The following is a 15164-nucleotide window of genomic DNA, read 5'->3' as shown; positions in this document are numbered from 1 at the left end:
TCAAAAACATTAAAAACTTTTTTTGAGCAGGCCTATTTGTAGACGTTTAAGAGTCTGTTGTGTTGACCTTGATTTACTGCAATATTGAGGTGTTCAGTTTTATTTTGATTTTAGAAAATAAACGTGATAAACTCCTCACAAATCAACTGTTTCTTGTTTTTCATTGGCATGCCTCTTAGTCGTTGAAGAACAGTGCATCTTTTGAGCCTATACATTCAGTATGCGTAAAATACTGTTAAAATGAGATCCTCTTTTACGCAAGTGGAATTGGAACTATTGACTTGTAACTTGTAATTGAGTCATGTAAGGTATCTCTACATTTCTTTAAGTATGGCTTTCAGGCACTCTTTACACCTCTGCTTTCCAGAGGCCTTTTGTCCAAGGTTGGGGGAACTTTTACCCCCCATTTTGTGTAAAAGTTCCCTCTAGATTTTTTTAATCAAAACAAAACTCTTGTACCATTTCCTTTTAGACAAATTGTTGCTCCAGTAATATTCAATAAAAGTTGAATAGTTCATCATACATTTTGAAATGTAAATTTGTCTTACTCTTGTGGCCTGTGTAATAATTTTCCGTTCTAAGACACAAATAACGTTAGCTTGCGTTGAGTAAAATTAAACAGTCAAAGCCTATTTGCACTGGATATACTGGTTTCGGCCTAATCACCGGCTGCAGTCATGTCCTCATGTCATAATGCACTCACATTCTCGTATAGTATAGCCCTATTGACAAGTTTAGGCGAGTAAGGATAAAACGCACAGTACCTTCAATGCCCTGTAGATGGCGATATCGCTTGTTTAGTAGCAGAAATAAACTGCTGCAGAAAAATGTAATGAACCGAATTCGGAACCTCACAATAACATACTACTCTTTCTCTTGATGCCATAGAAAGATATGGGAAAAATAGAGTCAAGTAGTGTAAAAGTTAAGTACAAAGTAGCCAAAAAAGAGGTCAAGACACTTAAGTAGGCAACATTTACTCAAATACTTTACACCACTGCTGGAGACTAGTGATATAGCCTAGTGTAAATGTGCAGGGTCAATAATTCAATGGCAAAAATGTTGCTCTATGCAAATACTTTGAAATAACCAAATATTTAAAGTAGCCTACAATAGAGGTAAATACTCATTTTAAAACAACCACCAGCAAATAGTATAGAAATTTTGTTTATTTAATTATTTTGTCATTTCATTACTCCTATATTTTTTAGAACCCAAACTGTGCAAGAGTAACAAAATGAGTACAGGCAAAATTCACAAATGAATTTACATTGTAACTTGGCCCACTTTACAAATCCATAGGAAAAGCAAATATTTTTTTTGTAGTGCAAATATTCTGCTTTTTCATCCTCAGCAGTGTGGGTGGCCTTTTTGGTGTATTTGCAAATAGAGGCCTTTAGCCTTTAACCCAGTTGTACACTAAAGAAGGGCACCATAACAGACTCATCATTCCTGAGAATGATACACCGTTTCAAAATAACTTTACAAATGCAACTTGTTACCACTATCATTATATAAACTTATATTTACTTTTTTCCCCCTTAACCTTCAAATTACTTTAATCTCCAATGGTCACTGTGCAAATGAAAAGGCAGTTCAAAACGTAGGATTGTCGTTATATAAACTACATACTAATGTAATCTAATCAATTAAATGAATAAAAATCACACTGACACAGTGAAACAGCAGTACAGTTTCTAACTGACAGTCTGTCATGCCTGACAGCAATGTACGTCTAACGCTATTCTCTAACCATTTAATCCTAGAATTCCTGCTTTCCCCTTTCACCTAGTTGACTAATATTTGCTTGAGTGATTCAAAACAATACTTAAAGCAAACACAAGCTGCTGTCACCAACCCATTTCAACCAGCAAAATATTCAGTCATTTGACTGTTGATTTGAACAAAGCATTTATTAAAACATTATTAACCACTGGCCTTTCTAGTGCATCAGTTATAAAAATGACCTACAGATATTCTCTTAAAATATGCATTTCACTAACAATATAGACAGACTGAACATCTAAGCAGATTTAGGTAGCAAAATATGGTTCTATTTTCTTGAGAATATGCTGAGTGAATGTTGTAACATTTGTACTATAATAACCCCCAACATAATTTACTTTCTTAAAACACAAGCGCTTGCCTATAGGCACAAAATAGCAAAGGGCTGCATGATTGACCCACAAAAACGTGAGACATTTTACTATTCTAAAATACTATTACATTGTGACGTTTGATTGATATGACTCCTTTTACAACGCACAAAGTCTGTCATAGTGAGCTGCACTGGTTAAACCATTACAAACCGTTTCTCTAACTCAAAATAACACATTATCCAATAATTTATAATCCCAACTGTACTGAACATTGGACTATCCACAATGGGGCTGGTCTCTTATGATAATAAATTATTTTTTCTTCCACTATCTTCTTCAGAAGAACTGATATCTTCTGACTGTTTATTATACAGCAAAGCTATCACACTTAAAGATGACGTCAAACTGAGTGATACAGCTGTACGTGGAAGTTATGCGTATATTTTCCATTTCCAGTTTAAAGCGATCAACTTTTAGATGCTTGCTACTGAGAAACGTAGACAGTAATGTTCAATAACTTAATAAACACAGTCATGTACAGTTTGTGTTGCCTTCTTGAAATCTCACGAGATCTTTAAAGGCATTATTGGTATCGAAAGTTGTCCAAAATACAGCCCAAGGATGTCCCGCTCTATCAGTCATGGGACATGTTGTACTTTGTGTTGCGGTCACAGGGTTTCTTTTTGTCTTTCTGATGTCAAAGGTAGATCACTTGCTGGAGTGCAAAGGACACGCAGTCTCTAAAAAATGTCCAAGCAAATAGTTGCAAAAGATTAAAAAAGTACTTTTGCTTATTTGTACATTTATATGTAATTTAGTGTTAAATCATGCATGGAATTACCTGTTTCAGTGTACCAGGGGTGATAAGGATAACATAGATCATCCATAAAGGAACCAACAATGTTGAAGAGAGAGTGAACCACCAACCAACAGCATAGCCCCACCAGGGGTATTCGAATGTGTTATTAAACTTTAAAGGAGTGAATTTGACCAAAGAGAAGATAAATGTACCCTAAAGAAGCAAAGACATTAATTGAATTGATGCTGAAGACATAATAAAGACCATTGATATTCTTCTATAAAAGTATTACTTCCTAATGATCGACTGATAACAGAATACTTCCTGATTTTAACACTGAAAGTGTATTTTCAGTGAAGCTGCATTAAAAAAAGGAAAGTGCTATACAAATAAACTTGAATTTAATTAATAATGGTGAAGAACTAGAATAACACTTGAATCAGAGTAAAACGTGCACTTACTATACACACAACAGGAGTGACATACTTCCAACAGTATTTCATTAGCGTCAAAGGACGATAACCGATCATGTCTACAATGTTTTCATATAGACGATCAGCACCTGAAAAACCAGAGACAAACCATAAGTCTTAGGGGAGATTATACACAAAACAATAAGGAAGAAATGACCACGGCTGCATCCAAAATCTTGAGTAGGTACTTGTTTTGAATAAGTAATTACTTTGCGGCCGCTAAAAAGTATGTTCTATAGTATGAATGTGTGTAGTGTAAATCTAATCTGGACGTACTACATTCACCATGTTGACAGTCACAAATCTTTTCCTGTGGCCTCATGGGATAGTAAAGTGTCCATCATATGTAGGAGAGTATGCTATTTCGGATGCAGCTAAAGGTAAATTACCTATACATATTAAAAGATTGCCTACCAGTTTTGTGCTCAGTTCTTATTGTTTATGATTCATGACTTGATCAACCTTTACTATAAACAGTGCAGCAGTATGGTGGTGGCTTTGCTTGAAAATCTGGGCTAACAACAAAAAAGCTGCTGGTTACTCTAGCCCCATTATTGTCCTTGGTGAAGGCACTTAATGCACCAGTTGCTCTGATAGAGTTGTCCCTGAATAGTATAATTGTATAGTACGATATTAGTTCAGCTTATCACAAGGGTTGTTCTAACTTTGGCACAGTGTTTTAGCAACACAACCTTCAATTCGGTTTAATCAAGCACCATACACATTTAAATGAAGCTATTCTCAAATATTCTTCCTTTATATGTAAATCAAGTTTATTTAGGGCCCTATGATTTCCGCGTTGCAAAAAACACGGATTGAATCACACAATCCAGTCATAAAAATGGAATTTACTGTATAACATAGACTGAAATGGATGACTAAAAAGTAGGGCTGTAAACATTTAAATAACGATATGGACTGGTGTTTGTGAAAATTAAAGTCTAGCAAAAAGACTATTTAAATATGAAGTCCTTATGTTGTGCGTGTCTCTGTGTAAATTAATGGCGTGGTTTCATCAATCAACTAAACATACAATTAAAAGATGAATTCAATTGTTAATGTTTTATGCCTTTACCATCATATTTAGTCATCATTTTGTTTTAAATCAACAACAGATTTTCTAAACCCCATTTCACAGGGCCCTATCATTGTAAACTAAATAAATAAAGTTTCAAAAATAAATAAATAGTTAGTTTCATGATTTCAATTAATTAGACATGCTTTTAATTACTAAAATTTTATTTCAATCTTTAAAACGGATTCCAGAAAAGTTCAATCGGAAAAGTGTGATTTAAAACAAAAAACAAGCTGAATTTGAGAAAAAATAAAAAGGATTTCAAAGGGCCCTATATATTAAATTAGATTGTGTTGTTTAAAAAAAAATACAATTGTGCAAATTTTCTATTGATCGTGGCTGCAGTAATTCACCAAATGATGATCAAAAAGTGGAGAAGAGAATTATAATCAGGCATACTGTATATTCAGTTGTGCAGGGTAGACAGACACATGTACTTTCTGCATTTTAAAGAGGCGGTTTAGTATTGTTACTCACCATAAAACCAGCCAATACATATTGACTGTGCAATGGCAAATAGCAGGAGGGTCATTCCACTGCAGGAATAGTAATCAAATAACTGGAAGATATACAGGCCACCCTATTGAGCCAATGCAAAAAAATATAACAAAACATGATTAGCATTCAAATCTCAGATTTTCTCATTGATTATTACGTGGTCTGATTTAGACAGCCTGAATCAGGAAAGAACAAATATCAAAGATCAAAATAATCCCAGTGTAATGATGAACATAATCACCTCTGTTACCATCAGGAGGCCAATGAGGAAGCAGCTCACACAGATGATGAGGAGGAAGAGTTTACGACGGTGTCCTTGGAGGAAGAAAGTGGGGTTCATGTCTGTTATGGCTGTCATGAGAGCCTCCAAACCCACAAACTGAAAAAGAGAATGAGGTGTAATGACAGTGTTTGGTTTTTAATGCAGTCCTGTCCTGAAGAACTTGCATACCACATTTACTGTAAGTATATCGCATGCACAAAACTCTTGATGAGAATATTGAGAATATGTATCATAATTTACACATTTACTCACAATGTATGAAACATCTGCTACTGTATGTCAAATAGCTTTATAAAAAGTCACGTCAAGTCACTTTTATTTTTATAGAGCTTTATACAATAGAAATTGTTTCAAAGCAGCCTCACAGTAATAAACAGGAAAGTAACAGTTCATTCATTATGAAAAAAGTTCAATTCTTCTGTAAAGCAGCTCTACAGAAGACCATAATATTATTATTCAGCTTCATTCGATATGCAATTTTCACAGTCAAACTAATCATGTACTTGAGAGACAATGTGCTCTCACCTCACTGTCAAGGCCCAGCAGAATAATCATGAGGAAGAAACATATGGACCACAGCTGAGGCATAGGCATCATTGCTACAGCTCGTGGATATGCAATGAAAGCCAGACCAGGGCCTGGCAAAAGAAGTGAAATGTGAATTAATGTGTGGGAAATGTATAGAAAACATTTGTTTCAAAGTGTCAGGAAAACTGACATAAAGAAGCCGCTGTTGTTTAAGTTACCTGACTCTGCCACCATTGAGATATCAACCCCCTGTTCCAAGGCCATGAAGCCTAAAACAGAAAAGATGGCAAAGCCAGCCACAAAGCTGGTTCCACTGTTCAGCAAGCACAGATAAACACAGTCTCTACAAGCAGAAACAAAGCAAGCAGTCAAAACCCATCACAGCAATCTGTCTATTATACAGTCATTAGCTGTTTTTACCCAATTTCATTTATTCATTTACTTTAATGTGGTTTCTCATGACATAAGTTCTCTCACTTGTAGCAGTTGTTGTTGTACTTATTGTAGCTTCCCAAAGCTGTAAGGCACCCAATGCAAAGAGCGTAGGAGTAAAATATTTGTGTTCCGGCATCCATCCACACCTAAAGGCATGAGAGAGCAAGTTCACAACTACTGACCAATCGATTGGGTATTTAGCAATACATGACACATGAAGGGTGAGGTGCGGTTCCACTGAGAAATATCCAAGTTACTTTTTTTAATGCTTTGGTGCCACTGATTATTTAGCGATTGGTTATTTTAAAAGCTTAATCATTTGTTTGGCATTCATCTGTAGAGACTGTGATTAAGCAAAAAATAATAAACAACATCCTATAAAAAGAGCTATATGAATTTTTATTTGTCCCTGGCTGATAAAACAATGTTCTTGTAACATACATTGGCAGTGACTATCAGACTTGAATGCATCATCACATAAAGCAGAACTTTTAGGCTTTTTCAGATGCTAACATAGAAATACACTATTCACCATTTACCTATTCACCTATTTATTTTCATCAACTGAAAAGGTCCATATAATAAAGCTGTGGAATAAGAAAGTGTGATCTCATTCTCAACATTGAGCCCATCATGAAAGGGGAATTTTTAAGTAGAATAAAAGTTTCTAGGTCACTGATATGACTGGCCGGATGGTCACGTGAGTGTACATCATTTTAAACAAAAGCACCAACCAAAGTAATTTTAACTCTTCAGTTGCAAATGTCTTTTCAAATAGAAAAGAAATACTTCATCTACTACTAATATCACTCATTTATCTCCAGATATGTATACCTGTGGGTCTGCAAGGCGTGTTGGATTTGGGTAGAGGTAGAAGGAGATGCCATCAATGGCTCCAGGCAACGTAAGACCTCGAATCAGAAGCACCAGTAGCATAGCATATGGAAATGTAGCAGTAAAATACACAACCTAAAAGATAAAGAACAAGGGCACTCCCATTTTGAGATCCAGCATACCTAATTTGAATTTATATAAACAGTATCAACTGAACTAAGTCAATATTCATGACAAACAGACTGAGGAAACATGCAGACAGATGTAATCTGTATTAGATTTACCATTCCACTGAGCCATACATACTTATAATATATATATATATGAAGACTTCCGATGCAAAAGCCTCTAAGTGCCATCTGAAATTTCCTTCTAGAATGATCATTTTTATCAAGCTTGTATGTTTGTGTTCACTTATTTCACTTTAATGACAATGAAAATTACCTATTAATTGTCATTAAAGTGAAATTACTGAACTTAAATATACAAGCTTGATAAAAATACTAATTTTAGAAGAAAATTTCAGATGGCACTTAGAGGCTTTTGCATCTGAAGTCTTCATATATATATATATATATATATATATATATATATATATATATATATATATATATATATATATATATATATATGATAATGGTCTTTTTTTCAATTAGCTCTTACCTTGCCTGTGGACTTCACTCCCTTCCACACACAGAAGTAGCAGATGATCCAGGCCAACAGGAGACACAAAGCCAGCTCCCATCTCACACTGCCCAGCTCATTCACACTTCCAGTTATATTCAATACTCGCCTCCTACAAGAAAAACTTTTTGTAATTCTAATTTAACTATTTTTTTTATTTCTAAATTCATACATCTACACAATAATTACACTTTAAAGTTGTGCTTGCATTAAGTGTTAGTATACATTCAAGTTATTTAAATGATAAATGATACTTATACTTTAAAATATTATAACTGAGATTTGAATGATGTGCAGCCCCTCTGAAGCTGCACATTTTGCATATAATTACAACATTTTATATTAACTATAAAAAAAAACGTTTAGGATTTCTACAGGACTTTTGAAGATTTTAATAATTGAATTATTATTAGTTTTAGTTATTAAAAAAAAAAAAGACTAAACTTACGAGGCTTCATCTTTTTTATAATATATAAAATAATAATATATACAGTAGTGGTCAAAATTGATGTCCGGAGGGTATATTTGTTTGAACCTACAAGTTTGATAAAACCATAAAAATTAGGAAAATATTTTATATTGTTTAATTATTTTGAATATGAGGAAAGAACAAAACACTAAACTTGTTAAAGGTATCTGACAAAATTATTTGAGCGAAAAAAGCAAACAACAGCTACGGGTTTTATTTTACTTTTATTTGCCATATTTATTTTTTATTTAGCAAAAAAAAAAAAGAATGCATAGAAAAACAAAAAGCTCACAGGAAAGAGCATACATTGACTACAACCTAATAATTTATTAAAATTTCATTGGTCCTCTCTGCATGTGTTCATAATTTCTTTGTAACAGCCTGGCCAAAAATTATGATCGCACAATTTGGCATGTTCATTGCGTTATCACATATAAAACAACAAACTCCAATAACAACTACGCAATATGCTTATAAAATCTTTAACTAATTTTTTATATTTGAGTAAAGGGTGAAGATGTCAATTTTCCTAGGCAGGACATCACTTTTGACATCACATTATTTTATAAACTCACTCCCAAAATTCTTTAACAGGTGATGATGCATTCTCCATTAAGCTCAGGTTTCTCGTCCCTCCCATTCGATCAAACTCGACACAGTTCTCTATAAGGGTGAAGGAAAAAACATGATCTATTAAACAAAAAAACTAAACAAAAAAATTCACAGTTAAATGTATTATAACATACCTGAATTCCACCAGTTCTTACAGCTAGCCCATGGTAGTTCACTACTAAAAGAAGAGAAGAGATAGAAGAAAGCCCAGGCCAAAATGATGATGTAGTAGGCACTGGAATAGAAGATGACCACCTGACTCCCATAACCCAGACCTAAAGAAAAGCAAACCACAACAATCACCCCCTTTCAGATGTTTCTTATGCTGACAGTAGATCAGCCTTTAAATTCAATACCGGTTTGCTTTGAATGTGCTGGAGAGATCCATAGGTATACATCACATACTGTAACAGAGGTTAAATTGATTATTTAATAATGCATTTGTATTGATTATTTATGATGAATTATTATGAATTTACACTTATAGTTTATAGTATGAAATATAGTATGAGTAATTTTGGAGTTTGACTATTGCTGAAACATGAAATTATGAAACTGTTATTATTAATGGATGACTTTTATGGAAATGTGATTGAGAGGTGAAAGGCAGGTGTGGATCTCATACAGATTAACAGAAAAAGCATGTATTTGTTGTAGCCTATTTGTGAAGCTTAACTTTGGATAAGTATCCGTAATCCATTTTTGAGAATTATTATTGCATTCTTTATATATAAATCTCTCACCAAATGGGTGCCTTCATTTTTGCAACCTTACACATAATTCGAAATAGGTTCATTTACAAGTACTGATTTATTTTGAGATTATATATTTAGAAATAACCGCAGCTTTTAAAAACTGTAAAAAATTGGGAAGTTAAGTAACGTGTGTGTGGTTTTCATCTTCACGTGACATTTTCGGTAAACATGGAGTCATGAGATAATGCTTCATGAAGCCAAAAGCAAAACCAATTTTGAAAGCAAGTCAGACTAATAGAGGATTCTGACTCATTAGAAGAGAAATCTGCTAATATGTCATTTAAACAATTACATGATAAACTGTTTTTCAAACTGATTATTACAAAAGTAACTTCTCACATTTCAGACCATTATTGTTCACTATTGCAGTGTATAGTGTTTACTACCTCCAACCATCTAATTGTATCAGCAAACAAACATACATCACTATGGTTGATAATATGCACTATATTGTACATTAACACTGACATTAGAAGTGAACAATGAAAACTCACCTTCAAATAGTGGGCAGATCTTCCTCCAGCAGGTGACAGACCCTTGGCTGGTGTACTGACCCAGAGCAGTCTCCATAAGAAAGAGAGGAATGCCACAGGCAAAGAGAAAGACCAAATATGGAATGAAAAACACTCCTAAAAAAAAAGAGAAATACAGCTGTTCTTAGTATAATACACAAGAAAAAATAAATAAAAACCAGAACTGGTTGAACTGAATTGTTTAAATAGGGTTCACAGTTATACTCAAACAAACCTCCTCCATTCCTGTAACACAAATATGGAAACCTCCATACATTTCCCAAACCAATGATCTGGCCAGCAACAGCTAAGATAAACTCCACTTTACTGGACCACTGGCCCCTCACTCGGATTTTGAGGCTGGTGTCAACTCTTTCTGAATCTGGATAAGCCAGTTTAAACTGCAAATCTGGATCATGCTGCATCTCCATGTCACTGCAAAAAAGCAAACATCTCTCAAAACATTGATGCCAGAGAGGCACAAACTAAGTTTAGAACAGAGTGGTGATTGAAACATGTAAAGGTCAAAAACACCAATGAGTCTTTGTTCAGTGCCATCTGGTTGTTTCAGCTCTTACACTGGAAGCTAGGCAATCAAATAATGACGTTCAAAGTTTCCCAAAGCAGCGTAAAAGGCATCAACCACACAATATCTAAATAAATCATTTTTTGTATTTCCCTAATAGTGTGATGTAGCTGCATGAGAACATACTCGCATTTGTCACTGTTTGAAAACAGTTTCATCAATTACTTTTCAAGACCTTGGTACTTATTGGTAATAATTGTCTTTTATAGAAACTAATAGTAAAAATCTCACTGTATACATCAAATATAATTCATCTTTGTTACAGCTACAAAAGTGATTTTCTCTTTGCATTTTGTTGTTTGATAACAGCAGGGCTATTAGGCTGCTGTCACTTTAAGACCGAATACACGGATCCATATTCTTTCTCAATAGGCTCTAGTCTCAGCCCGCCCAGTTACATCCGGTGCAGCGTCGGAAGCCGTTTTTGCATTCAGTGGAGACAATGGCAAATTACACTCGCTGTTTACAAGAACTTCCAGCGGTTAACGTGAATGATGTTAACAATATTGTGAGGCAGTTAGCTGTCACACCTAAGAGTAAGAAAGAGAAGGGCTTTAAATGATATATTTCGAGCTACAATGACAACTTTGAGGGTGAGTATTCTCTCATATCATGCGAAATCCGACTAGCCAATCGGTTTCTAAAATCGCTGTCTCCGTTTCTGAGAAAATTAATTTTATACAAGTTTTGCCGCTAGTAAACTTTGCTATAGAACGCGCTATGTGGAAGTAAAGACGCTGGCTGAGATTCTACCGGAAATACGTCAGCAGCGTTCGTGCATAGAGTATATTGTTAAAGTTCACGTAAGTCATAAGCAATTATGTTTACAAGTGTAACGGAAGCAAGCTAGTAAGTGCTGTGTGTGTAAACCTCACTCCCCTGGCCTCAAGAGGCGGACTAGCGACAGAAGCTAGATACTGTGGTCTTTAGTGTCCTAGTTAGTGCATCCGCCTCCCATGCCGGAGACGCCGGTTTGAATCCCACTCAGAGTGGGTCGAGTAGGACCGGTTACTTTTGGTGCCGTGACCCGGGTGGGAGTGAGGTTTAAGGGGGTGAGTGTAACAGAAGCAAGCTAGTAAGAGGGCTGATAGCTTCAGCAGAAGCAAATACCATAGATCAACAACCTCGTAGCTCACAGTAGGACTGTCTTTAAAGGTTTATAAGTTATCATTAAAAATCAATTTCCCTATGGAAACAATGAATGGAGTTTTTACTTCCGGAACCTGGCTGTTGCGCTCTATACTTGACATCGCACATCCTGCGATGTGAATATCACGGATGCGCATATCGCGATATCGGTGTTGAAACAATATATTGTGCAGCCATAGAACAAATACTGTTTCAAAGATAGACTGCAGTGTACATATCCAATCTAAAAGCATCTGAATTGTTTTGAAGTCTTGAGTGTTTGCACAAATGTTCTCAATAAGAATTTGTTGGTAGAATTTTAAAAAAAAGTCTACTTAAGATTTTTATTAAATGTAGAGTGCAGTGAGTACATGCTGTTTGTGCAACTCTTCACAGCTGAAATAATATTGTGTCCCTAAAACAGGAGACACTGCAGGGTGCTTAGTCACATTCCCTTCTCTGCCCTCATTTCTTGTGCTGTGACCCTTATAATATGTGAATAAAAATGAAACAGAACGATATCATTTCTTAATGATCCCATGGACCCCTGGGGGTCCGTGAAGGTACTCCAGGGGGTCCATGGAGAACATATTTAAAGCATTTATTTAAAAGACATTCCTAACTATTAAATAACTTTTGAAATAATAATCTATTAAAGCTAATATGTTGTAGAATAGCATTGTTATTTAATGATCTTAATGAAAGTTATGATTTTGCCCACATTTTGATATTTTTTGGTGGAGTAACTGCTTGGAGATTGTAAAAAAGATAGAAGTAATTTTTTTTTATTATTTCTATATACATCCACCAAATCAAAGTCAGTAATATGCTTTTTTTGTTGTCATGTGACATGACATTCAGACCCTCATAATGGTGTCAAGGTCATTATTTTTTATCATGTTGTTTATGAAAATGTACATTTTAAACATGTCAGATGGAGCCAAGTTCAGGAAATGTCTTATGTGAGACTTTTGATATTTCTTTATATATATATATATATATATATACAAGTATATATATATATATATACATATATATATAGAGAGAGAGAGAGAGAGAGAGAGAATTCTAATAAAAAAACTCAAACATTTAAGTATTTGTACAAAATGGTAAAATTCTTCATCAAAAATGAATGAAACCAACATGAATACAAATAAAACATTCCTCTTAGCTTTGCACATGTGTTTTAAACTACATTTTAAAACGACTATAACTTAATTTCATCCTAGACATCCTTATTTGTTATTGACTCTTATACAATAATTTAATTTGATTGTGTCAGGTGGCATGTTAAGCCGAGGTAGGTAAAAAAAAGAAAAAGAAAGAAAGACGTTTTAATTTATTAACTAACCTTACTGTACTGTATGCCTAATTGTAACCATAAACAGCACTTTGATCTGACGCACGAACTGGAGCAGATTGTCCGTGATGATCTGAATACAGAGAAGGAGGAAACTCACTCAGTTGTTGCGCTTTTGTTCATGCCCTTTGGCCTACATTCAGCAGCCGAAGCCGAACACTTGTGCTGTTCAAACCCACGCTGAGGAGAAGCCGGGTGCCAAGTGAAATACTTCTATAAACAAAAGCCAGATAGAAAACTGTTCAACTACGCAGTTAATCTCAGAGCTCAACTGAACCCCTTCAGTGAAATCAGAATGCACTGGAAACAATCCAGATAGAAAACAAAAGCTATACGTTAAGAGGTGTTACCTGATGCAGGCGACCAGTCAGAAGTTTAGGAAGTCTAGCGCATACATTGGCCACGAAAGTTACTTTTAAATCAGCATGCTTCGGTCGTTATTATACAGTCGCTGAAGCCCACCCCTCTCATTCTCCCCTCCAGAAACGAGAAGGGGAAACGAGCCCATACAGAACAGAGAGTGTATCGCGTGTGTGTGTGTGTGTGTGTGTGTGTGTCGACTCAAAGGCGGAGCTTAGCTCAACAGCTTGTAGTAGAGCAATAAATGACAACATGTTTCTAAATACGTCCTTGTCATTTTTGTTGCCAAATTGTGAAATATCTGTTAATTACATTAAATTAAACGAGCAACTGTATTGAACATGAGGTAAACAATATCACACAAGCATGACTGTGTGATTCAATAATCTTTCTAGAGTTTTTGTTTGGTTTTGTTTTTTTGTATATAATGTTTTCACAAAAGAAGCAAAGCATCAAACGTCACCAAGCAACACAGACATTCACCCGGTCTGGAACAGGTCGTTCACATGGAAGCGTTTTGTAATCGGCTTCTGCTCCACTCCGGGTTTTCCAGTTTTCTATTTACCACTAGAGGAACCTGCTGCGACCATAGGCTCCGACAGGCGTCATAGATTTAGTTAGTAAACCTAGTTCTACACAATGTTAGAGATGGATATACATACAAAAATCAATCATAAAAATAAGCAGGGAATCGATTTTCATTATAATTGGCTATTAACTGGTGTGTGGGAAACAGCTGGCAGTTTAAGGCAACGAAGAAAGTGACATATTTTGACTGTAACAATAACTATATGACACATACACCGTTTTAATGACATTTCTCTAGCTGAACGGGATCAGTAGGCTAACTTACTGTAAATATAAAGCGCCAAGTCATGTAACGTTATAGGCTTATATGTCCCCGAACTGTTCTCTTCCAGAGACAAAACCTCTCCCCCATATTTTTTTCCGTCTCCCCCTTACTGTTAATAATCTGCATTCATGCGTTTTTTGCTACCTCAAGTGTTTCAACTCAAGGCTCACTATAAGTAAGCGATTACCATAATCATTTGACAGTTTAAATGCGCACGCGCAAATATCGCATGACGCTTGTTACCATAATTGCCAAGTGGGGATTTTTTTCTCTCCAGTTTTATTTAAATCATTAAGTTTTGCTATTTATGTAGAGATCTTCTGCAAACATGAGACAGCATGAATAAGTGTTTGTTATTACGACAATGTAGATGAAATAGAAAGCAGCGTGGTATTTTATGCCTGGTAAATGTTCTCTCTCAATCAAAATAGAGCCACGCTGAAAAAAAAAAAATTATTATGATTAAAATAATAATTTATGATTGAAAAATGTAATAAAAATTTTAAATTTAAAGTGATGCTAAAAGTCAATCACAACGCAGATCTCAGAGGACACCACAAGAGGACACTGTTGAGCTAAGTGAAGTTCATTCAATGAAATCGTGAGTCACTTTCATGTAAATTTTACCTTGTTTTACTCTGTTCCTAAGTTACTTTGAGTTATAATGACTCTTGGGTAACAAAGTTTCAAGTGTCTAGTTTAAAAAAAGATCAAAGTTATGAATGTGGACCATCGGGTTTAAGAGCTACATACATTTGTATTTGGGTATGTCATTTTCAGAAAATTCTCAAAAATAAGAGGTTAATGGCGTTTCCACAACC

General features: G+C 35.0%; 1 protein-coding gene across 3 annotated transcripts; it reads right to left on the bottom strand.

Annotated features, from left to right (window-relative positions):
- Positions 1-963: 963 nt before the first annotated feature.
- Positions 964-13693, bottom strand: slc6a22.1 (solute carrier family 6 member 22, tandem duplicate 1). 3 transcript variants are annotated; one of them, XM_079884593.1, is made up of 16 exons: positions 13481-13693; positions 13122-13343; positions 10292-10491; positions 10039-10173; positions 8924-9064; positions 8753-8840; positions 7688-7820; positions 7025-7159; positions 6233-6336; positions 5974-6098; positions 5753-5865; positions 5186-5323; positions 4924-5026; positions 3360-3460; positions 2941-3111; positions 964-2839 (listed from the first exon to the last, which is right to left on the bottom strand). In XM_079884593.1, the coding sequence occupies exons 3-16, from the start codon at positions 10485-10487 to the stop codon at positions 2768-2770; spliced, it is 1755 nt and encodes a 584-aa protein (XP_079740719.1). In that variant the 5' UTR covers positions 10488-10491; positions 13122-13343; positions 13481-13693; the 3' UTR covers positions 964-2767. The 3 variants fall into 3 exon arrangements, with proteins under 3 accessions (XP_079740719.1, XP_079740718.1, XP_079740720.1); XM_079884592.1 differs by having other exon boundaries at positions 13231-13343; XM_079884594.1 differs by having other exon boundaries at positions 13122-13203; positions 13481-13657.
- Positions 13694-15164: the final 1471 nt, after the last annotated feature.

The sequence above is a fragment of the Squalius cephalus genome (assembly GCF_949319135.1).
Source record: "Squalius cephalus genome assembly, chromosome: 10".
Lineage (NCBI taxonomy): Eukaryota > Metazoa > Chordata > Actinopteri > Cypriniformes > Leuciscidae > Squalius > Squalius cephalus.
This window is presented reverse-complemented; position numbering and strand designations above follow the sequence as displayed.

Excerpts from the sequence above, each read along its gene's own strand:
- slc6a22.1 (XM_079884592.1), bottom strand. The coding sequence starts at position 13,253 with ATGAACAAAAGCGCAACAACTGA. Across the intron at positions 7,821-8,752 it reads CCTGTTAAAGAATTTTGGGA|GAGGCGAGTATTGAATATAA; the intron begins GTGAGTTTATAA and ends TTTTTCTTGTAG. Across the intron at positions 5,027-5,185 it reads GCCTCCTGATGGTAACAGAG|GGTGGCCTGTATATCTTCCA; the intron begins GTGATTATGTTC and ends TTGGCTCAATAG.